Source organism: Macrosteles quadrilineatus, unplaced genomic scaffold (assembly GCF_028750875.1).
Source record: "Macrosteles quadrilineatus isolate MER2022 unplaced genomic scaffold, UCM_ALF_1.0 Scaffold_1__1_contigs__length_201487025, whole genome shotgun sequence".
Taxonomy (NCBI): domain Eukaryota; kingdom Metazoa; phylum Arthropoda; class Insecta; order Hemiptera; family Cicadellidae; genus Macrosteles; species Macrosteles quadrilineatus.
Genome location: NW_026542594.1, coordinates 103,802,081 through 103,829,343, shown reverse-complemented (window position 1 = coordinate 103,829,343; position 27,263 = coordinate 103,802,081). Strand labels below are relative to the sequence as shown.

The 27,263-nt window shown below is 34.7% G+C and overlaps 1 protein-coding gene across 5 annotated transcripts in view; it reads left to right on the top strand.

Moving 5' to 3' along the window:
* The window catches only part of LOC129002906 (calcium-transporting ATPase sarcoplasmic/endoplasmic reticulum type), a 111,150-nt gene that overhangs the window by 39,507 nt on the left and 44,380 nt on the right, over window positions 1-27,263 (top strand). For all 5 annotated transcript variants that reach the window (XM_054431382.1, XM_054431062.1, XM_054431143.1 and 2 more), the window contains exons 3-6: window positions 10,347-10,364; window positions 23,087-23,169; window positions 23,994-24,098; window positions 26,991-27,129. In XM_054431382.1, the coding sequence (XP_054287357.1) occupies window positions 10,347-10,364; window positions 23,087-23,169; window positions 23,994-24,098; window positions 26,991-27,129 (345 nt within the window). The remainder of the gene's footprint in view (window positions 1-10,346; window positions 10,365-23,086; window positions 23,170-23,993; window positions 24,099-26,990; window positions 27,130-27,263) is intronic.

Genomic DNA, 27,263 nt, shown 5'->3' with positions numbered 1-27,263 from the left:
TATCACGACCCTCTATAATTGTCGTGACAACAATTCAATCAGGAATCAACTAAATTAAATAACACTTTATTTAAACATGTCTTTTAGTCAGAAGTCAAAAACAATAAACAATATTTTTTTTACCTCTGATCATAATAGCCTAAATAAAACACATGTTTTATTTGCAGTCTTTATGAAACACATAAGGCTGAACAGTTCTAGCCATACGGCTGTATGCAGTGTTTAGCATATAGTAAGTTGTTGACAATGCTAGGTGGTAGTCTGTAGTCAGCAGTCAGCAGTCAGCAGGACTAGCTGCCTTGGCCTTGAAACCAATGATAACCACTATCAGTAGCAGCACTGTATCAATCATGTAGACAATGTACAGCCTGTTTAAGCCTTTATCTGTTGTTTGTTCTTGTAAACAGTTAAAGCTATTTGTTAGCAAAACCTGGGAGATCTTAAATAAATGGAATACTATTTGTTTTACTGTTGCAGGAAATGCCACTGGTTTCATACCGGGTGTTTATAAATGAACATCGGGGTTTTAATGCTTTATACTTTTATACTATTAAACTTACCAAATAATAGATCAAATGAAAAAAAAGCAACTCAAAGACTTTGTGCCTTCCAACGACAAATTATTTAACAAAATCGATCCAGTAGAACTGTAGATTTAATTGTACAAAGTTAAAAAGAAATCTTATACTTTTTTCACCACTATAAATTGGGAGGTTGCTTAACATTTTTGCAAATAAGTGGTTAGGAAATCGACCAAAGTGGAAGGTACAGTAATATTCTGGGTTTTATGGGGTAAAAATTGGGGTTTCTCATTTTAGGCCTCAAAACACAAAATTTCCCAGTCTCTAGGCCTTTTTAAGAGCTTAAAAAATATAGTAGGTATATCAAAGTGATTTTGTACGGTTATTGGTAACAGAGAAAACTCAAAATATTTTAAATTCAAAATTCCCATGTTATTCTTATGAAGAATATTGTAAAATATTGTAGTTTGTTTGGTTATGGATATATTTTGATCAAACTTGGCAAATTTATTTATTTTATACTAAGCTATTATTATTTTACTAAAAAAACACACTTTATTAGTTTCCTTGTAGCATCAAACGTAGGTTAAACCGAATGTTATTTTAATAAATTTACTTTAAAATCAATTCAGTCTAAAAGAAATTCACTTGGTCGGCAGGTTTGCTGTGGCGGGGGCATTTAGTTTTTAATTTCTCTAATGATGAAATTATCAAGACATGATTATAAGATTCATTTGTACGAATAATAGATGGATGAGCAGTTGTTCATTTGATATTACCTACAGCTCGCCTTCACTAGTTTATCATCATTGCTTGTTAAAGGCTAACAAGAACTATTCCTAGCATTCCTAGCTACACTTTAACAAGATAATTAATTAAGATTAAATTGAATAAATTATCTTGTATTAACAGTATAATTATTTATGATTAAATTTAATCATAATTATCTTGTTGAAGTGTAGCTAGGAATGCTAGGAATAGTTCTTGTTAGCCTTTATCAAGCCATGATGATAAACTAGTGAATGCGTGCTTTAACCTAATAGCCTATGGATTATTACTCGCACATAAATCTTTCTGCCAGCCCTATCCGTGGACGTTATATCGAGTTAAAAATCAATAAAACAGTAGTAGGGTGGGGGTGTTAAATGTAAAGAATTATTTAAAGCGCTGGTAAAAAAGGCTTGTCTAATAGTATTAAATTTATAGACTTGCAATTAAAAAGCTTTTTAGAAATTTTGCTTTAACTGAGTTTTAACGTACAATATTTCAATGATTTTGTAGTCCAGAGAAGATGGGGTTTTATTGTTTTAATCTCCCACTTGGCTGTGGCATCAATATATTGTAGTAATACTCTTACAGGTCATGCTTTGTCTCAGCTCTGTTTCTTATCTCAATTCACACTCCACTTCCTCTTTTGTTCAGCATGGCAACTGTTACGTCACTTCCTCTGCTAACTTTCTTTAAATACTTGGAAATAGCTTAACGTGTAAGCCTATGCTTTATAAGAGTTCAGAATTGCTTTAATTTATTCTTCATTCGGCAGTTTTCAAAACAATAACCACCCCCTGCACAATTTATAGAGAGTAATTTATTCATTATGTAACTAACGAAACATGTTAACACAAGAATCTGTAACAATAAAAGATTAATGATATAATCTAACTAAAAATCAAAAGTCTCAGAATTTACCTCTAAATTGTTTTGCCAGAACAAATAAAAATAGCAGTGTTTACAAAGGTGTTGTTAGTAGTTTCTGTTGTACTCTGAGTGGTAAACGCATCACTTAACAGTGAACACTCCTGGACAGAACAGACTGACAGACGCTTACTTTAGCTGTAAACACAGGAGCGTGCCACACAAATAGTGTACACTCGTATAATGATAATACTAATGGAACCTGCACTGTAATCAGTGACAAACACACTACACTTTTAAAAGTAAAAAAAAAAATATACAATTGTTTAATAAAATTTACGGCGTTTAAACTAAAATAATTAGGCTATACATTTGGGGTTTGAAACACTGAACATAGAAATATTTGTAGAAAATTCGTTATGTAAATAAATTAATGATACTCAATACAGACTTATCAAATTAGATAGGCCTGACATACGAATTGCAATCAACAGTTAAATTTATTGTACTCCTAGATTCAGTGGCGTATCCAGGGAGGGAACCCAAAGGGGCCTGCCCCCCCACCCAAAATTTGTTGCTATAAATATTTATTAGTTATGTGTTAATTCTTGATACCAATTCTTGATACCACCGATACTTGGACATTGGTATTGGTATCGAGAATTTATCGTTAAAAGTGGATTCCGATACCGATATCAGAGACTTTTGCAAAGATCGCGCGATTGGAAAAGACGATGATGATGTTTCAGTGACCGCGGGAGATGATGATGATGTCGACAGGACCGCAGGAAGTGTTCATGATTTTGCCATGATTGTGGAAGACTATGGTGATGTTTCCTTTATCGTAGGGAATATTCATGATTTTGCCGTGTCCGCAGGAAACAATGACGATGTCCTCATGGACAAGAGAAATTTCAAAAAAAATTTGCGATCACGGGAGACAATCATGATGTCTACAAGTCCGCAGGAGACGGTGATGGTGTTTCCGTGCCTGAATAAGATATTCAGGATTTTCCTATGATTCCAGAAGACAACGATAGTCTATCCACGACCACGGCAGATGATCACGATATTATCTCGAGTTGGCTGGCACGCTATTTAATCTCAGGCTGGCACACCTCTAGTTATAATTCACAAAAGAAATATATATTTTTATTTGATATGGTAGTTATTTAATGTGTTTGGAAGGGTATAAACCTAAATTGGCTAGTTAGAATTTTTCATTGCTGCATTATTTTTTTCTGTACTTGAAAAATAACCCAATCCCTAAAAATACTTTAGGAAGGACATAAAGACAGGGGTCTGGTGTTAACTAATCTATTAAAAAAATGTGGTAAAACTGTAAAGAAAACTGTATTGGTTATATATTTCTTTACTTGACCTACTTTAGAAATGTAGATTAGTACCTAAATATACCTATATTAGCATAATGGGTAGCCTCTGGACCATACAGCAACAATAATAATGGTTTAGTTTACCTCTGTCAATATGGTCCTTGCGTAGTTTGTCACTACTGCAGTTTCGTGCTCGTGGAGCACATCATCAGGTGAAGGTCACAAAAAGTTAAAACATTTTCCTTACGTGAAGGTCGTTGATTTAACACACCGAAAAAACACATAACTCACGAACGGTACGAAAAACATTTAACTTGGCCAATACATTAAAGACGTTACACACGGCGCCGGACCCCGTGTGTAACGTCTTTAATGTATTGGCCAAGTTAAATGTTTTTCGTACCGTTCGTGAGTTATGTGTTTTTTCGTTGTGTTTAATCGACGACCTTCACGTAAGGAAAATGTTTTAACTTTTTGTGACCTTCACCTGATGATGTGCTCCACGAGCACGAAACTGCAGTAGTGACAAACTACGCAAGGACCATATTGACAGAGGTAAACTAAACCATTATTACTATATTAGCATTCAAAACAAATTTATAAATCGGTTTATAAAAGTGAAATAGTGGTAGGCCTACCTATGTTTTGGTAACTTGTTCATAAAGATTTCTGAACAGTCAAAGGTAACTCCAATTTGTATTACACCGAGACTATTCTCTGATTTAGAACCTTCAGAGGTGTTATAAACTGCATTTTAGCACCTTAAAATACCAACATACCCTCCCAGTTTTGCCTCCCCCCCAAAAAAAAAATGAAATCCTGGCTATGCCACTGCCTAGACTTGATATTTAATTTGACATAAAAAAGCAGCTACCGGTACTGCAGTTTGTTATTGCAGTAATGACTTTTTCTGTTGTAGGCTGCCTATTGTGTAGGTTTTCTCAGCTCCCAGATTATCATGATATGATATTATCTAATGTGTCTCTAGTATGTAGGCCTATAGTCACTAGTCAACATTCAGCAGACATGTTGTTGGAGTGGTGCTGTGCTGTTGATATCATGATCCTGTTACAGGATTGACTATGAGATCCTATTTGCTAACCTCCCACCCACCCCACACCCTTCACATTAAGTCAACTTTCCAAATCCTAGCCCACTCAACTCTGTATTTGTTTTGTGTATGAATCTAACGTTATGTATACTAGTTGTTCTGCCCGTGCCTCCCCATTCGGAGAGAACGCAGGGAAGGTAATTTTTCATGCCTTGTAATTGCATTTGCAACGCAGATAGGAAACTGGTATCGTGTCAAGTTTAAATCGGAAAACTGAATCAGATGGAAAAAGCCTAATTTAAATTTAAACTTAACTGGAATTAAAATTAGCTGGCCTTGGCTCGATCCTGTCAAAACTTCACATCCAGTGTTATTTACATACAGGCCAGTAACTTTCATTCGGGTACCATTGATTATGCCTTTTCTTGTATTTAGGTTTTGCATCAGCATTACAAAGGTGGTGTCAATTTTCAGAGCTATCCTGTGTCGTGGAAGACCGCTTCCTTCAAGATTATTGAAAATTCAATAGGAAACTGTAATTGTTCAGAAGCATCATTGGTGTTCACTGAGTCCATGCTGGGATAAATTCTTTATTCGCCTGGTACTTTTTTAAGAATCGCGTTGTCTATTTCGAAACCATCTTTATTTAGTGGATATAGAATAGCGGTTTGGCAGTTGTCACTGTTGATATTGTTTAAAATTTCAATGAGTGTATAAAATAAACTGGTGATTCAATGCTAAACAATCGTGAAGGTAACACAGACTGGACAGCAGTGTGTCATTGTCTACGTTCAATATAAAAGTTGCATATTCCTCTTCTCCAGATAGCACTCTAAGATTCCGTGATAGCTGCATTTGCGAGTACAGAGTCGTACGATCTAATGTTCTCTTTGTAGTTTTTGCTCACATGATTTGCTCCATTAAGTAGGCTCTGGATATAATGACTTTCTCGGTATGGCGGTAGATTCACTTTTCCTTTCTGGCACCAGGATGAAAATCCTTTGCCTCGTCCTCTTTGTTCTTCTTTAAAATGTAGTGCATCACATTTCTGACATTTTAATGCCATTTCGCCAAGTGAATACTTCTGAATTCTTGTATTTGTGAGTGCAATTTTGCAAGTGCACGTTGCCACTAACTGTTCCAGCTCCTCGTCTGGGCTCCTTTTTGCATTGCTTGCCGTATATTGTCTCGCCGTGTCCGACCGGCAATATTTCTTTGTTCAAACAAAAATAAAATGTAAGCCTTTTTCCTGCCGTGCCCTATATTATTGGCAACATTCCTTTGCCAGCTTTCTAAGTATTTTTAAAACATGCAAACTTTTTACATATCAAAACCAAACAAAACCGCTGGTATTAATTTTTGATGGAAAACAAATGTATTGACACCTGTTTCAGAATGTAATAGCATTCAAATCAATCACAATTTTATCCTTATGGAAGAAACTTCGAGGGCAGCCCACACCCTTAAAAATATATATTTCGAAAATCTAAAGCCAGTTTGCACATCTACCTACACCCAACGTTTTTATTCAAATGTTGTAAATAGTATATTTCTGGCCTAAAAACGAGTTCACTGCGGTTAGAACTGTCAACAAAAATCTAATTACGTAGAAAAATGAAACTTAAAATCACATTTTTTTAACATTAGTCTTATGGGTTGCTAAGTAACCATGTTGGTTGAACAAAATAACAAGGAAAAAGTAAACAAAGGACTTGCAAGTTGTCTGTCCACAGTATACAGTAGAGTCCCTTTAGTCCGAAATGGTTGGGACCGGGCCCATTTCGGATTACCGAATATTTCGGATTAAACGTTTTTTTTTTTTTTTACTTTTTTTAAAATTTTTGAAATTTTTTTTTTACTTTTTTGAAATTTTTGAAATTTTTTTTTATTTTTTGAAATTTTTTGGGATTGTTTTTTAGATTACTTAGACCTAGTGGCTGCAGCATTATCACTTCATAAAATCCATTTGTGATTTGGGGGGATTGGAACCCTGGACGAAAATAAAAAATGTTAATAACAAAGATTGTGAAATATTTACTAAAATACTTAACAAAAAAGTCTATCTTGCCCGGCCGCTACATAATACTTTGACGAGGTACAGCTAACTGTGTTAAAAGTTTAATAAACAAAAATTTAAAAAAAATTCCTAAATAATTTCAAAAAAATTTCAAAAGTTTTCAAAAAAATTTCAAGTTTTCAAAAAATTTTCAAAAGTTTTAAAACAAATTTCAAAAGTTTTCAAAAAAATTTCAAAAGTTAAAAAAAATCAAAAATTTTTAAAAAATTAAAAATATTTTTTTTAATTTATTTTTTTGGTTTCGGATTAAGCGGACTTTCGGATTACCGAAATTCGGATTATCGGGACTCCACTGTACTAGCAAATTAAAAATACAGTACAAAAGGAAAAAGATCAGTTGTTACTATTGAGCAATGATTATACTGAAGATTACTCGATACATTGTAGTCAAGGGTGGAAGTGTGGAGTATGGGATCTGTTTATGATGACTAGATTACGGTTTCTGCAAACCGTAAATGCTTTGGGAAATGAAGGAAACAGGTCCGCGACGTAGGAAGTGATGAAGGAAGTAGTAAAGGCGAGCAGTTCGGAGTGTGGGAACTGGTTATGACGATTAGATTAAGATATATGCAATCCTAAAATGCTATGGGAAGGGAGGGAAACAGGTCCGCGGTTTAGGAAGTGCCGAAGGAAGTAGCAAGGGTGTGCAGTCCAGAGTGTGGGAACTGTTTATGACGATTAGATTAAGGTATTTACAATACAAAAATGTTATGGGAAGGGAGGGAAACAGGTCCGCGACGTAGGAAGTGGTGAAGGAAGTAGTAAAGGCGAGCAGTCCGGTGTGTTGGAACTGTTTATAACGATTAGATTAAGGTATCTGCAATCCTAAAATGCAATGCGAAGGGATGGAAACAGGTCCGCGACGTAGGAAGTGATAGAGTAAGTAGTAAAGGCGAGCAGTCCAGAGTTTGGAAACTGTTTATGACGATTAGATTAAGGTATCTACAATACAAAAATGTTATGGGAAGGGAGGGAAACAGGTCCGCGACGTAGGAAGTGGTGAAGGAAGTAGTAGGCCTATAGGCGAGCAGTCCGGAGTGTGGGAACTGTTTACGACGATTAGATTAAGGTATCTGCAATCCTAAAATGCAATGGGAATGGAGGGAAACAGGTCAGCGACGTAGTAAGTGTTAGAGGAAGTAGTAAAGGCGAGCAGTCCGGAGTGTGGGAATTGTTTATGACGATTAGATTAAGATATACGCAATCCTAAAATGCTATGGGTAGGGAGGGAAACGGGTCGGCGATGTAGGAAGTGCTGAAGCAAGGGCTTGCAGTCCAGAGTGTGGGAACTGTTTATGACGATTAGATTAAGGTATCTACAATCCAAAAATGTTATGGGAAGGGAGGGAAACAGGTCCGCGACGCAGGAAGTGGTGAAGGAAGTAGTAAAGGCGAGTAGTCTGGAGTGTGGGAACTGTTTATGACGATTAGATTTAGGTATCTGCATTCCTAAAATGCAATGGGAATGGAGGGAAACAGGTCAGGGACGTAGTAAGTGTTAGAGGAAGTAGTAAAGGCGAGCAGTCCGGAGTGTGGGAATTGTTTATGACGATTAGATTAAGATATACGCAATCCTAAAATGCTATGGGTAGGGAGGGAAACGGGTCGGCGATGTAGGAAGTGCTGAAGCAAGGGCTTGCAGTCCAGAGTGTGGGAACTGTTTATGACGATTAGATTAAGGTATCTACAATCCAAAAATGTTATGGGAAGGGAGGGAAACAGGTCCGCGACGCAGGAAGTGGTGAAGGAAGTAGTAAAGGCGAGCAGTCCATAGTGTGGGAACTGTTTATGACGATTAGATTAAGGTATCTGCAATCCTAAAATGCTATGGTATTGGAGAGAAACAAGTCCGCGACTTAGGAAGGGGTGAAGGAAGTAGAAAAGGCGAGCAGTGTGGAGTGTGGGAGCTGGAAACAGTTTGTAGCAGTTAGAATAATGTATCTGCAATACTGAAATTCTATGAGAAGGGATGGAAACATGTCCACGACACAGGAAATTGTGAAAGAATTAGTAAAGGCTAGCAGTGCGGAGTGTGGGGAATGGATTCATCTATCTGCAAAACAAAGACTGCTTTAAGAGTAAACTAATGATTTTCCCCGAGCAAAGCTCGGTCCCCAGGTACTATTAATAATATAGATTGAGATCCTGCCTTGAGGAAAGGGTTTATCCAAAAACTGATAATTTTCAGGGAAGTTTCACATCAAGAACTTTCATTCAAGTTTGTGGTTGATAGATGTGCTGCTCATGATTTTCTGAAAAGTTTGTTATCCTTGTTAGCTTTATATATATATATATACTAGCTGTGTACCCGTTCTACGCACGGGGATCTTATAATATTCAGTTGAAACCTTCTTATATAAAGAACAGCAGTTGGTTTGCATATTTTAAGATATGCTGGCCAAACTATTATACATAGCTTCATTTTATGTTGTTTTTTGTTGTTCCGGATCGGTATGACAATCAATAAAAGGTTAAATTACCTCTGTGTCTGCCGGTCGATCCTATAACGGTAGGCTTACTTTTATTTTTACTATCTGATCTCGTTTGCATGGCTCAATCACGTCCTGGTTGAAGTTCGTTCGCTACGCTCACTCACCTGTATGTTGGAGCTCGTTCGCTGCGCTCACTTTCCTTCAGGTTAGCTCGTTCGCTACGCTCACTTGCCTTCAGGTTAGCTCGTTCGCTACGCTCACTCGCCTCCAGGTTGCAAATTAGCTGTTGTCATAAATGTAAAAGAAATAATAGTGCTAGTGCTGCACCCTGTTGGTAATCCTTGTAACTTTAATGCTATTGAACATCACAGAACAGAACCAACTTGTTTAATTGAAACAGCTGTTAAGATTCAATAATTTCATTTCTCATAAGGTTAACATGGGCTTCCAGAAATTCCACGTCAAAAATCGACAAAAACTTGATTTTCAAGGGTTTACTGTTAAATATCTAACTGTCTCATATTCGATGAAATACGTCTAAAACCATCTCATATATGTATAGTATTTGGAAAATAAGTTTCAGGCGGGACAGTGCTATAGTTATTGAGGAGTAGTTGTAATAAAGTGCGTATTTTAGCGTTACCAAGAGAATGACAGATAGACAGACAGACAGACAGACAGACAGACAGACAGAAATTGAGATAAGGTTTGATTCGGTTTCTCTGACCTATGAAATGTAAAAATAACCAAAAAGTTCATTATTCTAAGCAATGTACAGACAAAACTCTAATTTTATTTATATAGATATATATATATATATATATTGATAGTCTAACATTTATCATTTATTGCTGAACAGATACACCATTAGGCAAGTTGACAACTTTTTAACTCAGCAATCCACATGCATACTTTCGGTTGACATTTTTTTGGCAAATTATTACTGTTTGTCAAACCAAGTTTACAATAATGATGATTCTCACGTCGTTTCGATATATAATATCCGATGCAACTATCTCCCATTTATGTATATATTTGTGGTGTTGTAGATGTCGTTCACAATCTACAAACTCGTGTTTCATTCATGTATTTTTCTGAACTTAAAACTTTGTGCAATGATTAAAAACACTTAGCCCTACATTAGATAATCAGCATCATAATTAATTTAGTCAATTAAAGGATAATAAATCTTATTAGATAGCATTTGGTGACAAGTATTTAAAGGCAAGCCACCTGTATTACAAAATAGGGTTAATGGTCAACACAAAACTAATAAACTTGTTTTCTTTGTTTCAGAACTGCCCACAGAAGAGGGTGAGTAAAAAGCTTTCTCTAGTTTTATGATAAAAAATATTTTTAAACACTTTTTTAAACTAGGGCCTGTGAAAAGATATTTTATGCCACTACCGAAATGAACTGGCTTTTACTTAAAACAAATTGCAGAAGGGTATCTTAAGGGTTGATCTTGGCTAAAAATGGAGATGTCTATCTAGTCTTGGATTTGAAGCAAATTAGAATAACGTACGTGTAATTATACAGGTAATCAAGCGTTATCTGAAACTGCGAAGTGGTTACCCAAATCCAGATTAATCCAACACTGAGCCATCTTCCTGCCTATCTGGATTAATTCCTAATTATCACAATGTATTAATCTCTTGGTACAGGTGCAAACAAATTAATTGACATTCAACACACTATATTGAAGTCTCAAGACTTAAGCAAATAACTAGGATTAGAGGATAAACTCTTTAAGAACGAAATTATTCTCAAATTATATTAGAAGAGCTTCCAGAAGGTTTATTGAACTTGTTAATTGATGATCAACACTTACATATTTTCACATTCAGGATTACAAATAAATTTGAGTTTATATCAGAGTTATTAAATAATTGCAATTTTTTTACTGTCATTTATCATTGGTCAACACCAAACAAGTGTGTAATCTTGTATATTAAAAAAAAACTTTTGTAAAACTTATGATAGCTAGCCTGACTATACTACTGGACCGAATTACACGCTGGTTGTACCAAAAGAAAGGTTATCTTATATATTTAAAAACTTGTACAAAACTTATGACAGCTAGCCTGACCGAACTACTGGACCGAATTACACACATGTTGTTCCATAATAAAGGTTATCGGTCTTATATGTGCAGGTTTTATTTGTATTTTTAAAATATTTATGTTAATTGGGTCAAAAATAGGAACCTACTTTTCTTATGGAGATTTAACATGGGGCTAATCCTTATATATTAATAGACAAGCATGTTCATTTAAAACCTTTTTTCTCAGCTCCTGTGCATCTCAGAGAAAATCTACGCATACCTTTAGAAAGATATTTGCCTGTAGATGAGCGGAATCCCTTTATAAATTAAAATAGGCTCACAAATAAGCACAAAAAATTAATGAAAAATTAACATGAACCTTGTGGGTTGCCATCTTGGTGACGAAATAACAACAAAATATAAACAGAAAATCAAAACAAATTGTATAAATTCCAATCACATGTTTTATTTACAGCGTAAAGGTGAAAATAGAGAAGTTTGCAACAGGCTATACTTTTGATAGATTTTTTTACCATGGGCCGAGCTCTAATACCATCTAATACTGTATGTTCAAATCTAGTATGTGCCTTCCAAAAATAATATTTATATAAAATAATCAAATGTGATATAAAGTGATTTAATTGTTAAACCAATATATTAAAGAAGGCTTATACTAATAGTAGCCCTAATCAATTAAATTTTAAATATTAATCTTCCACTTGTTAAGGTGTTGTTGTAACTTGTTAGGGGTTTTTTTTATTTGAATAATTATCATTGCAATTGTCGTTATTCTGCCATTTATTATTCATGTAAGTTTACAAAGATAGATGGGCTTAGTGAAATGTAGGCAAGTGGAAGGTTGCTTGAAGTGGAGATGCTGGGCCTAAGGGAGTTAGGTCAAGTGTGTTCACACCCTTCACTCAACCACCCCAACACTCACCTTCATCAGCTGTTCTAGCCCCATTAATCATCTAAGACCACAAGAAAAGTGGTTGAGGTTATTAATTGTCTTACAAAATCAATCATAACACTTGATTAGGATGATAAAAATTAAAATCCTATTTTATTTACTACTAATTTTAGCGAATTTCCCATATAGGGAATATTAGCAAAAACGAGCAAGGCGCATCCGAGCTTGGAAATACGATCAAGTACTAATAATACACTTTAGTCCGTGTGATGAACAACCATTTTTTTTCATCATACTGTGTTTCAAAATATTTTGCCTTCCTTCTGTTCCTTGTTTAATTTGTTCAAAACTATTGTATTGTAAAACACATGTTTTAATCTTTGTTTACATTTAGTCAAAACACTAAATGTTAGGATACTTGTTGTAGTACAGTTTTAGTTGATTAAAACCTTATTAATCTGAGGTGTTTATCATTACAATTTAATCAACTAACTCAACTTTAATCAACAAACTGAAGACAATGGATAAACTTCTGAAGCCCGGGAAACTTAATATTGACCCTAATACAAACAATGCTCAAGAAGAATGGATATACTGGTACAGAACGTTTGGCAATTTCATTGATTCCTTGACGCTTGCACCAAATGACAAGATGAAACTCAATTTTCTCGTAAACTTTGTTGGACCAAACGTTTACAGCTTCATATCAGAATGCAAAAAATACCAAGAAGCAATTGAAATTTTGAAAAATTTATATGTAAAGCCTAAGAATGAAATTTATGCCCGGCATCGACTTGCCACGCGAATGCAGGGGGCTGAGGAATCATTAGATGAATTTTTCCAAGCACTGAAAATCACTAGTAAAGAATGTAACTTTCAATCAGTTACGGCGGAACAGAATCGCAGTGAAAATATCAGAAATGCTTTTATCACTGGGCTTCGATCAAATTATATACGACAAAGATTGTTAGAGAAATCAACACTGTCGCTTGAAGAGGCTTTTGACCAAACAAGGAGTATCGAAGTAGCTCAAGTTCAAGCAGAGTCGTACTTAAACAGTAGATTAAATGCCACCACTCAAATCACGCAGTCAAATCACGCAGAGAGCAATAGTGCGAACTCAAGCCAATCACTTAACGAAGCAAATTTGGGGGACAATACTTTGTTTTCAGCTGCAGTACCGTCTCAGAAGTGTTATTTCTGTGGAGAAAACGGACATAAGCGTGATGTTTGTCCTGCAAAAAACTTCAAATGCTATAATTGCAATAAAATTGGCCATTTCAGCCGCGTCTGTAGATCAAAGAAAGAGAATGTAGATAGACCTAAACCGTTGGGGGGAAATTCCGCTAGTATTTGTTCACCGTCAAATAATAATTCAAAAAGTGTTTGTGCTTCATCCCCTCCGGTCTTATCTAAAGCTACAGTATCAGTTAAGCTAAACTCTACTCTGGCTGATGCTTTGATTGATACAGGAAGTTCTGAGAGTTTTGTCAGCAAACAGTTCGTTCAACATCACAACTTGCCATGTCGTCCTGGAAAACTTAGTGTAGCTATGGCATCCACATCACTTAATTCTGAAATAAATGAGGTCTGTCTGGTAAAGTTAGAACTTTCAGGTCACGTTTATGAGGACGTAAAATTGTATGTCATGAAAAATCTGTGTGCTGACGTTATAATTGACCACGATATCTTACGAAATCACTCAAGTCTTGAAATGACATTTGGTGGGAACAGTGCTACTCTCAAGATATGTGGCCTTGCTCAAGCTGGAATTGAACCGATTCAGTTGTTCACGAATTTAACTCCCAACTTCGTTAACTACCACCAGACCTATCGCAATTAAGTCGAGACAGTTTTCACCTGAAGATAGTGAGTTCATAAAATCTGAAGTTAATAGAATGCAACAAGAGGGTATCATAGAAGAGAGTCAATCACCTTGGAGAGCACAAGTTCTGGTTGTTAAGGGAGAATCCAAGAAGAAGAGGATGGTTATTGATTACTCCCAAACTATCAATAGATTCACTGAGCTAGACGCATATCCTTTGCCGAAAATTGAAACAATTGTCAACGAGGTGGCTAAGTACAAATTTTATAGCACCATAGATCTGAGCTCAGCGTATCATCAAATACCAATTGTGGAAAGTGAGAAACCATACACCGCCTTTGAGGCAGATGGTCTATTATTCCAATTCAAACGAATCCCGTTCGGAGTAACTAACGGAGTGCCAGCTTTCCAAAGAGTCATTAACGGAATCATATCACAGGAAAAACTAGTAAAAACTAAGGCTTATTTAGATGACATTACTATTGGGGGAGACAGTGAAGAAGAACATGATCGGAACCTTGAAGCCTTTATAGCGGTTTCCCACAGGTATAATTTGACGATCAACAATGAAAAAAGTAAGTTTCGCCAGAAGTCAATAAACGTACTTGGGAACCTGATATCTTATCGTTCCATCAAACCTGATCCTGAACGTCTCCGACCACTCATGGAACTCCCAGTACCAAAGGACATAGCAGCTCTTCGACGAGCCATGGGGATGTTTGCTCACTACGCAAATCTCATTCCTAAGTTTTCGGAGAAAATACAAGCATTCAGTAATAATCAAAGCCTTCCTCTACCACCAGAATCCATCCAAGCCTTTCACAAACTAAAATCAGATATATCAGAAGCAGTCAAGTCTCCAATCGATGATGAAGAACAGTTCACTGTGGAAACAGATGCCTCTGACCATGCCCTGAGCGCAACTCTATCCCAGGGGGAAGACCCGTTACCTTTTTCTCCAAAAGTTTGACACCAACCGAACGGAAACATCCCATAGTAGAAAAAGAAGCTCAAGCAATTGTGGAGTCATTAAAGCACTGGAGGTATTATCTTATAGGAAGAGGTTTTCAGTTAATCACAGACCAAAAGTCGGTCGCTTACATGTTTGACAACAAGGCCTCTGGAAAAATAAAAAATGAAAAAATCCAAAGATGGCGCATGGAACTTTTGTGTTACAAATACAATATAGCTTACAGACCGGGTGTAGAGAACTCAACTGCAGATACTCTCTCTCGAGTTTGTTCTGTTACAGGAAGCCTTAGTCTCAAAGACATTCACAATTCACTGTGTCATCCGGGTGTCACGAGACTCCATCACTGGGTTAGAACAAAAAATCTCCCATTTTCACTTGACGATATAAGAAAGGTGACTTCATCTTGTATGGTGTGTGCCGAGTTGAAACCAAGATTCTGTAAGTTTCAAGGGCAATTAATCAAAGCAACAGCACCTTTTGAAAGACTGAATATTGACTTCAAGGGCCCTTTGCCATCTTCAACAAGAAACAAGTACATACTAACTGTTGTGGATGAATTTTCTCGATTCCCGTTCGCCTTTCCTTTTGCTGACATGGCTTCATCGACAGTAATCAAACACTTACAAAGTCTCTTTTATCTTTTTGGAATGCCTTCTTATGTTCACTCCGATAGAGGAACCTCTTTCCTGTCTCAAGAGGTTCAACAATTTCTTAACTCCTGTGGAATCGCATCCAGTCGTACAACGCCCTACAACCCCAGAGGAAATGGACAGGCTGAGAGGTATAACGGCATCATATGGAAGACAGTGAACCTTGCTTTGAAAACTCACAGTTTGCATGTTAGTAAATGGGAAAAAGTGTTAGAAGAGGCGCTGCGCTCCATACGCAGTTTGCTTTGTACTGCCACAAACGCTACTCCACATGAGAGGATGTTCAACCACATGAGGAAATCCTTACCCATGTGGCTCTCAGCACCAGGACCTGTATTGTTGAAGAAGTTCAACCATACCAGCAAGTATTCACCTGCAGTAGAAGTTGTGGATCTAGTCAATGCCGGTCCTCAATACGCCAGAATCCGTTCAAGAGATGGCAGAGAATCAACCGTTTCCTTGAGGCACCTGGCTCCTTACGGGAAGGATAACGGAACGCCCATAGATCATGAAACAGACATTGATCAAGTTCAAGAACCTGATGATCCATCAAATCAATTAACCTCTCAACCAAATGGAAGTATACAAACGGCTCAAAAGCGGCGACCTTGTCGAGAACGCAGGCCACCTGACTTCTACACCGTCTGATTTGTCAAAATTAAGCCGGGAAGAATGTCATAATATTTTGCCTTCCTTCTGTTCCTTGTTTAATTTGTTCTAACTATTGTACTAACTAACTATTGTATTGTAAAACACATGTTTTAATCTTTGTTTACATTTAGTCAAAACATAAAATGTTAGGATACTTGTTGTAGTACAGTTTTAGTTGATTAAAACCTAATTAATCTGAGGTGTTTATCATTACACTGTGGAAATAAGCTTCTAATCGTTATAAAATTAGGCCACATAATTAGAGGTTGTAAAAAGTCGACACCAATGTTTACATTACTGTTGTGTACAAACATAAACTTAAAATATTGTGTGGTTAGTGAGTGGCATTTCCATAATGCACTGATAAATTTTTGAGGTTAGATAACTTAAAAAATGTACCCTATTTTTGTTCTGTTCCCTATTTGAAGGAACCCTAAAAACGATGATTTTGCTGACGATTTAAAGAACTGAAGTATAATGAAAAAGCTGTTTACTAACTACACAATCTTTATGTAGTAAGGCATTTACAATGTGTAGTAGATAGTAAGCCAAACTAAACCTAGGAGCCATGCAATTATGATAATTGGTCACCAATTGGTAATCAGATAATGACAGCCAATTATTTGTTAGCTGATCGGACAAATACTGAGCCACAGGCAAAGTAAACTTAGCCCTAGTTAGGCATACAACTTAATTTATGTATACAACGTAAGGACATTTCAATGACGTAAAAAAGGTTGAATAAAAAACTAGCCCTCGGAATACAGGATCCCTGGAACCTTAAAAGATACTGACGGAAAACAAAAATGAACAACAATTAGAGCCCTAGGCTCAATTCAATTAAAAATTTAACACCATAAAAGCTTTATTACAGTTGTAGTAGGTACTTAAGCGAATTTCTCATTTAGGGAATAAACTACCTATTACCGTAGGTCTCATGTTAGACCCAGGACCACTTAACTTTTTTGTTTTGATGTCCCCAGAGGCAAAAATTTCATTTATATATATGTTTGTGTGTATGTGTTTATATATGTGTGTGTCTGTTAGCACGATAACTCAAGTAAAAATCATCGGATTTTGGTGATACTGGTACAAACGTGTAAACCTATTCAAAAGAGTTCACGAATCCGCATGATCTAGTATTTTGGGAATGGGGTTTTATGGGTTAAAAATTGGGTTTTCTCATTTCGACCTTCAAGTTCCAATGTTAATTTCATAAAGAATAAGTAAACTGTTATACTTTACTTGTTTATACATATATTTTGATAAAATTTTGGTAAACTTGTATATTTCATAAAAAGTCGTTAACTTTTAAATAAAAAAAAACACATACGTTATGTCATTCCTTGTAGCAGCAAATCTAAGTACAGTACTCACTAAACCTTACGATACTTAAATGGGGAATAAATCTAACATGGTAAAGGGAATATTTCAGTAGAAATCCAATTAGGCTAATGGACATTTTTTAGTCAGCAGGTTTGTTGCTGCAAGGGTATTTATGAGTATTTATCTCAGTTGGATCAAACATGCCAGTGTAGAAAGTAAAATCTGTATGTAAAATCTGGCAAGGAACATTTTTGAATTCTTGAATTACTCTTTGTTTTGATGATACAACATAAATAAATGGTTTTATCAGCAAACTGACGGGTACTTTTTCTCATTAGCTTGTCAACGAGCGTTAAGATGGGTTTCAAGGGGCAGAAGCAACTATGATATTTTATGAGTAAAATCATATCACAAAAATTGCTATTACTTTCGATCGATAATTTTTACAGGATTTTTGTGGTTGTATGCCTACTGTTTTGTTTAGAGTTAAAAGTAGGCCTACTATAACATACAGTAGACTCTTGATAATTCGAAATTGGCGGGCCAAGCATATAACTTTGAATTATCAAGAGTTTTGAATTATCAAGAGTTCGATTTATCGGGAGAAAAATAGACCATTCGAATTACAGAGTGTTCATTTGTTTATTACACAAAGTTATACAGTACTGTAGCACGTTACAATATTTATTTACGGCTTGTTTTTCAGTTACAATATTTGTAGTTGCAAAGAAATCTCTAATTTTTTTTTTGTTTTTTACTATTAATTTTTGCTTTGTCAATGACATTTCCAAGGACGAATAGTGACTCGAAGACTTCTGGACCAACTTGATTCTGTAAAGAAAGAAATCTATTGTAAAATGCCATTCTAGTTAAACAGTACAATGTACAGTTGGCCTACTGTATAACACTTACATACTGTACGTAACTGGAGCGAAAAATGGCGGAGTTTCTCTAGAGCCGTACAGGCTTCCTTCAACGTAACTGGTTCGCACTCCTGATCGTTGTCATCGTCAGTTGGATTTTCAGGTTCTTGTAAATTCAAGATGTCAGAATCAGTTAGGGCTCCAAACACAGCAACTTCATCATCGACTAGGACGAATTCCTCAAATGGAACCTCCCCTATCACTGGATGATTTTCCCAAGGTGTAGGTGGCACAGGTTGAAGTTCATCATTCACTTGTGTGTTGATAGAAAATCCAGATTTCCGAAAACAGTTGGATACTGTAGATGGCACTACACTTTTCCAAGCCTTTTCAACCATCAACATAGCAGTTAAGATAGAGATGTTAGGGTTTACGTAGTTTTCAATGCCATCTAAAACAATCTTTACTACTTCATGGCGGTAAAATGTCTTGAAGTTTTGTATAATGCCAAGTCTGCACCTCCAACACTTTTCTGAAAACTATACAAATAATAATTTATGAATATCACAATTTTGTTCATATAACGAGTTTAATTGTTTTTAAAACATGTGTTTGAGTTATTAAGAGTTAGTTATATACTTTTTACTATGCTAATTTTTTATAAATATAATATAAATTTGTGTAAAAACAACTTACAGTAAATATCCCCACCGCAGAAAAGGATCAAATATATCGGTCTCGGCACTATGCCTTACCGTACCACCTATGGTAGCTGCTTCCTATTAGTTAGTAAAAAGGAAGAATATATGTTAAATTAGAGTTTTATTTCTATTAGACTTGTTTTCTTTATGTTCAAGTTTTAGATATAGTTTTTGACGCCATTCCATGTACTGATTTATGTAGGCTACAATATGAAATAGGCTAAAGACGATACTGATTTTAATGAATTTTAACTACAATAGTACAGGTTCTACATCAATAAGACTCATGCTGATTGCTGATGTACCTTTTCCCGCAGCATCTTTTCCGAGAGCCTGAAAGACGACCTCCTGTTGTTGTCAACCTTGTTCACTGGTTAAAAGGACAAGGACGTTACTTGCAGGATTTTTATCAAAACAAATGGAAAAATGACTTTGTTAAGTTAAAATGGCAAAAGATAAGCGTTTTGTTGATCTGCTATTTATATCTATAGGGTGAATATTATTGATTTTGTACTGTATTGCAATCGGTCCCGGGTTCAGGTCTTACCATGAGTACTACGGTAATAGCTCATTCCATATATAGGAAATTTGCTAAAACCTTATAATTTTGTTTCTTTAGATGTCGAAAATATATAATTATTTATACACAGCCGGGACTGATTAACTTTTTCGACTTCAAGTTCATGTAAATGTGTGTGTATGTTCATCAGCACATTAACTAGAGCTGTAAAACTCATCCAATTTTGATCAAATTAGAAGCTAATGTTATTCTTACATCCGAACGAGTTCGCGAACCAGTATGATCGTACTAAAGGTTTTATGGGATTGAAATAGGTTTCCCCATTCTCAACCTAAAAATTCCTCTTAGGAAGCTGGAGAAACGTGCCTAATTGCTTTGTATGGTGGCAACACATTCCACGATGAATTAGAAAGATTTCGGTTCCGCCTGTTAAAGGCAACAGCCAGCACTAAGGTAAACTTATCACGCTTTTCCCCCAGCCAAGATGCAGCTTCTTTCCACTTATTTCGAGCATCCCACCAAGTGCAAAAATGGTTAGGGATTGAAAAGGATCCCACAGAGTGGGGTTGGTCAAACAGCACAGCAGGATTGGTTCCAGGGACAACCTCATGCAGTCAAGCTCCACCCAACCTTCTGAAACTAATTTCATTTAGTGCAAAAAGGGATACATTATACAATTACATTAGCACATACATAGGGTGCTTATTAAAACGTCAGAAGGCCGTGCTAAAGTGTACACCATTATGTACTCCTTGCTCTGCTAAGAATTGCCAAAATATTACATTACCATTTATTGAAGATGAAGAAGTTGACCCTGACGATAATATGTCTTTACCCGATTAGTTTGAATCAGGAAACATTTCTAATACCTTGTCTTCAGTGTCCAAAAGCCAAAATAGTAATTATAAGAATGTTTTGTCATAATTGATCTTTAAATATATCTTTTAACCTTAAATATATTTTCCTCATTTTGTTTTTTATCACTTAATGGTTGGAGACATTATTTCAACTTATTAAATAAAAAAATCGTGATATTCATAAATTATTATTTGTATAGTTTTAAGAAAGGTGTTGGAGGTACAGACTTGGCTTTGTGATAAAACAAAAGCCAATAAAATTTACTACAAAAGCAGTTTTTAAGAATTCTCCCATAATATGGGTATTACACAGTTTTTGTGGGTCCAACCCAGGAAAAATGTAAATTATGGTAATTACTTTGAAATATTTGTAATATTTAAAAAAATCATTGCTGAAAAACTATTTGACACACAAAAATGAAACTATGCTTAAATTGTAGGAAATTTTATGTACTTTAACTATTACCTTTGAGTTGCATTAAGAAAAATGCACTGTTAATAAGTTATAGACCAAAAACTAAAAAAACACATTAATTTTGTAATATTTTACTTATTACGCAGGGAGCACAGGGATCTCGAAGCTGCAAACTTGGTTTTGAGTTACCCTAACTGGTCCCAACAACATATTAAAAATGCAGCAATACATCACGCTTTGCGATTTTATTGTCCAATTTGACTGGCCTATATACTGTATTTGCTTTTACATTTTTTAGTCCTTGATGCTTTGATAAAGATATTAGTTTTGTCTGTTGTCTTTAATGCTAAAATATTTGTTTACAGTTTTTTATGTACCTATAGATATAGTTTCTGTATTTCAAAAGACTGTATTGATAAGGCACAGCAATATTTCTAAAGTTTATAAAAGCTGACTTAGTTTTGCTAATGATTTATTGTGAGTGAAGAAACTGAAGATGGAAGGATTTATGATTTAATATAAAGAAGAGTGAAATTTAAAAAAAATGTTAATTTAAATGTAATAATTAGTATTCTTGAAACTTCAAAATTGAAACTTAAAATGTCAATAATAAATTTAAAGATATGTAACTAAGAGAGATGAAGGTAAATCATGTATGTCAAAGTTTTATTCGAAGATTTGGTCAGTTTTTCTCATATCAGCCTACACAAGATTTAAAATTAATCAAAACCAAAATGGTGGTATCCACTACTTACCAGACTTAAAAGTCATAACTTAAACGTATCTATTAAGGCTATAAAAGTTGAATTTTGTTTCTAAAAGCGTTGGCGGATGTGTAACTATTATATGCAACAGATGTAAAGATTAAAATGTTTCTATTTTGTGTCCTCTTCCCGTTGCAAAGCAGGGGTACAACAGCTAGTATTTCATAAACCTGAATAATGATTAAATTACCTTTTGCTTTCCATTGTAAGCATCTAGCTAATGAACCTTTCTTACTGTGATCAGATGTTATATCAAACAGGTTATGTAAAATTCCATTTCCATCTTATGGAAATATCTAGAACAAAAAATTATGCCGTCAGTGAGTGACAAGAAGTACCTGATTCACACGCTTATTTTGTCTTGTCTAAAACCACTTTGATTTAGACCTCACCGAGATGACTGTAAGCTTTTAAAACTATAGGTGATTTTTGTAAATTGGGGTATTATTTAGTAGTTACAGTAATGCTTTTTATGTTGATTATTGTAAACTATTTCATCGTAATACATTTTTTATCTATTAAAAGAAAATTGTGTCAGCTTTAAAAGATATGACATCTCCAGAATCAATAACTTCAATTTTTATTTTCAAACTATTTGTCCAAATTGAATAGTATGCATAAATAATGTACAAGATAACTTACTGTGGCATGAATGAGTCAGAGAATAGTCTCCCTGTGGTATTTGAACAAACAATTGCCAAGCAGATGTTTCACATTTAAGCTTGTTCAGGTTCAACTAAATATTTCCAACTCCTCTACATTCCTCTTTATTACTCACAAAGGTGTCGTAACTCCAGCAAACTATCCCAGTATCATTAATTATGTCTTATAATATTCATTGCCAATATTTAAATAAGAGCAAATTAAAAGAGTTTTTTGTTAAACAAAAAAATTGTTTTTTTAAAACTAGTTTTACTAATATCTTAAGTAGGCTAATAATGAAACATTACCAGTATATTTTATATTATTTTAACTGTTGTACCTTAAAGTGACCAATTTTATGTGATTTCTTCACACAACTGCCGTGCAAGTCTTCTTGTTAATTAATTTGAAAAGGTTGTTTGTAGTCCAAGTGTTTTATTTATATCAAAACTTTACGCATGTGGCGACTCTTAAAAAGACCCGTAATATGGAAGAAAAAATTTGATTTACACTTTTAAATCTACTAATTGATTAATCTAAAATTCACACAATGAACCCATCCTTATGACTGATATAGAGTTATTCTGGTGTATGCACTATGCAGGTCAAGTAGGGTAGAAGAGGTGGAATAATGTCCACTATCTAATATCTGAGGGTTGGGGGGTAAGCATACCTCTCACTTTGTAATGCACTATAGTAATAAGTTTGTGTCTTCACAGTGTTTGTAAATACATTAGTTAACAACTACTAACAGGCATTTATTTAGTATTTCACTTAAAAACAATAAATCCCTGAGTATTAGTGAAAGAGCAAATTATTATTCATTGTCAAATAAGGTGTGAAAATTGTTGATTTATTTTTATTTATATTCATATACTGTTTTCTTTTGTTTTAGGAAAGTCAATATGGCAATTAGTGCTTGAGCAGTTTGATGATCTTTTAGTGAAGATCTTATTGTTAGCTGCAATTATTTCTTTTGTAAGTATTTAATAATAATAATACACTTAGTGGTAGTCGAATCTTTAAGCTACCGTATTGTCTTAGTTCTCAAAGCTTTGTAAAATTTATTTTCAATATGTTTTCCTCAAAACTACATTAAATTTTTATTATACTTTATAATGCCTTTAATATTTCTAGACCATACCTATTGCAACTTCTAGTTCTCTAAACCATACTTTCTACCTTAAGTTAAATTTTTTTGTTAAAGGTCTAATTAAGAGTGTAATATTTTGTTTTGAATACTCTACTGGCCGTAATTAAATCTTAAGTAGCCTTGAATTTACCTGAGCTTATGGAGCATCTAAAATTAGGATGAAACAAGCGTTTAATATTTCGCTCCAGAAATACGTGCCAGTAAGTGACGGCCATGATTGACAGGGCCAGCGTGCCGATGTCCTCAGCTAAGTTTAGTGGCTGTTCGCCCTAGTCTTGGGGGTTATTTATACTTGGGGACTCTCATAACGACACCTGTGTTGTAGCCTTAAAATAAAACCTCTCTATTACAAAATTGGGACAGGTTGTTTTAACACTAAAATTTAGGATTGGTACGCCTACTTATTTCTTTTGAAGCAAATATGCTAATGACCTAAATTATTCAAAGTAAAAGAAAGTCAATCCTATTATCTAAAGAACAACAGTTTAAAAAATACATTTTTATTTAATGCATAAAAAAGAGAAAAGGCCTAACTGTGGATCATTATGAACCTAATCAATGAAAGTTCACATAACAATAGCTTCCAATTAAATTATTAGCAGCATATGGAAGATTTTCTGTTTTTAACATAGACAATTTCATGTTACAGGTACTTGCTTTATTTGAAGATCACGATGACCAAATTACAGCTTTTGTTGAACCCTTTGTCATTTTACTTATTCTTATTGCAAACGCCGTCGTTGGTGTATGGCAGGTAAGCTATTTATTTTAAACAGTGCTTTTAAGATTAGTCATCACTACATAAATTTTATTTAGAATTTGATAATTGGCCATACTAAATGTTTAGAGTTTAAGTTACCTACTTTCAATGCTGTCATTATGAATTGTATTGTATTACATTTCTGAACTAAAACTGATGCTAAACAATCTGTTAACATAAGTAAATAAAATGCTGTATCATCTAGAAATTTTTCAAAATTTTGGTGCAAAGTTATGTGTCTTAATCATGTTTTCAAGCTCAATAAAGTAATGTAAAGCTATACTTTCATCTTAATTAAACTCAACAATTCTAAATAATTAATTTCCACATCAACACTTACTCTATTTTTATATTCAAGAATTTAGTTTTTATTTTCAACAATGGATGCATTTCTCACAATCAATAATTTCATTGAAATGACTATGCACCAGATTATTTTGAGCTATATGTGTATAAGTATTAGATGCGATCTGGCCAAAGTAAGTGAAACCTTCTAAACCCGTTGTTAACACAGTTGACACACTGTTGACACAGTGAATTAGATGACGTGTAAATTCTGCTAGAGTTAATTGGTCAACCAATTAAATAGAGTGTTGTTATAAGCACTGTTTAAGTTTCTATTGGTGCTTAAGCATTACATTTTAACAAATTTCCCTATAGGGAAGTAGCTATTACCGTATGTGGCACAATAAGACCTAGGCCCAGGACCGATTAACTTGTTCATTTTAATCTCCCCAGAGGCCAAAAACACCATTTGTTAAATTTTTATATTCTGTAGGCCTATATAGAGTTATATACAGGGTGTCCCGGAACTCTCTACCAATATTTTAGGACATTGCTCCTGGGTAAGAAACATGCCTAAATATCATATTTAAATTGTCCGGAAGTCCTTAGTTACTCACACAGCAACCATTTTGTTTTTTCAGTTATTAATTTTTTTTCTAAAGAATGGTTAAACATACGAAAGGGAAACTTTGCACAAACATTTATGACAACTAGACAAAGCTACAAAAAAATTATGACAATTTTTCAAATTCATAAAACAAAATGGCGGCAATTTAAAATTTTGTTTCTTAATTAACTCAAAAACCTTTGATTTTACAAAAATTGTAAATGGCCACCATTTTGATCTATGAATTTGAAAAATCTTCATAATTTTTTGGTAGCTTTGTCTAGTTGTCATAAATCTTTGTGCAAAGTTTCCATTTCGTATGTTTAACCATTCTTTAGCAAAAAATTAATAACTGAAAAAAACAAAATGGCGGCTGTGTGAGTAACTAAGGACTTCCGGAAAATTTAAATATGATATTTAGGCATGTTTCTTACCCAGGAGCAATGCCCAAAAATATTGGTAAAGAGTTCCGGGACACCCTGTATATGTGTCCGTGAACTTGATAACTCGAGTAATTTTTGTCTGACCTTTATGAAATTCGGCTTGAAGGTGTAAGCCGAGGTAAACTTGAATGAGTTTGCAAACCAGCATGATCAAACCATAAGAACGAGGTTTAACGGTGGCGGGGGGGGGGGGGGGGTCTTAACCCTCCGAGTGTTAAGCGTCGTGTAATCGACGCACAACAAACCCGCTGTGGTGTTATGCGTCGCTTTTGCGACACACAAACATCGTTTTCGGTGAAGGCTCTTGGACTGACTGAATCAGATTGAACTGGATCGAGATTGGTATTGTTGTTTTCGGCAGATTCTCAGCTTTCTCCTGATGTCTGTTTCCAGACGCTTTTCGTTTTAGTTCCGAAAATATTGTAGCAGACAGATGACGTGCGTATTTGTATACAACTTGGTTAACCTCGCACCGATGACTGATGTGTTTTATTACGTTTATCATTGTTTTAGGGTTAAAAATAAAAAGTAGTGATATACGTGGTGCATTATAAGAAGATTTAAGTGATTTTGAAGGGCTGGTTGAAGATCCTGAAGGAGTGTAGTAATATTGATGTTTATTATCCGCCAGATTCCTAGCTATGGTTATGCTATGCATTCTTAGGTAAACGCTAAATGTACGAAATCTGTTTTTCACCCATAACTTATGTATTTGCAAATTTACTTCCTTATATTATATTTTTGTAATCCTTATAAAATTTAAAAACAAAGTGGCTATTTTAAAATATTTGTAGACCTATAATATGTAAAATTTATTGAGCACAAACATAATTTTTTTTTCATTTATTTTATAATTTTTGAGAAATGTTAACCCCACCAAAATTGTAGAAAATTTTTTTGTAATGTTTTATATATTACATTGAAGCCCATAATATTCCAAACAAAATGATATATAAAACAGTATACTTTAGAGTGTTTTTTTTTTAAGTTTCTAAGATACATTTTAATAAAACCCTGCAATTGCGCAATAAATGGGCCATTAATACCATTACTATGGACACTTGGAGGGTTAAGGGGTTAAAATTGGGTTTTCTCCTTTTTGACCCTCAAAACACAAAATTTCACTATTTCTCTATAGACCTTTTTAAAGAACTTAAAAATACAAATCATTTATTATATCAAAGTGTAGGCCTATTTGTACGGTTCTTGGTATCGGAGAAATGAAAAAAAAATTATAAATTTAAAATTCCCATGTTATTCTTATAGAGGATATTTTAAATTGTTGCAGTTTGCTTGTTTATGGATATATTTTGATCTAACTTGGTCTATTTATTTATATTATACTAAGCTATTAATTTTACAAAAAAAAAAAACACACTTTATTAGTTTTTCTGTAGTCCAGGAAATGTAGGTACTTGTTAAACCTAATGTTATTTAAATAGACCTTAGTCAGCAGTTTTCAAGACTTAGAGGTAAATCACCTGTAACACAGAAAAAAATTTATTTTGCCCTACCTTCAATGGATGTTTCATATCTTTTTGGTGTCCTCAGGAAAGGAATGCAGAATCAGCCATTGAAGCGCTGAAGGAGTATGAACCAGAGATGGGCAAGGTCGTCAGAGGAGACAAGGCTGGTGTACAGAAGGTGCGAGCCAAGGAGATCGTACCTGGAGACGTCGTTGAGGTCTCTGGTAAGTAGCATCACTTACACTTACAGTGCATTGTACAAAAATAGTAGTCTAGAAAAATCATAAATCTTTAATGCTGAAATATTTTTTATGTCAAATTCTGTGTTCTAACCATACAAATAGCGATTTCTCAGAAT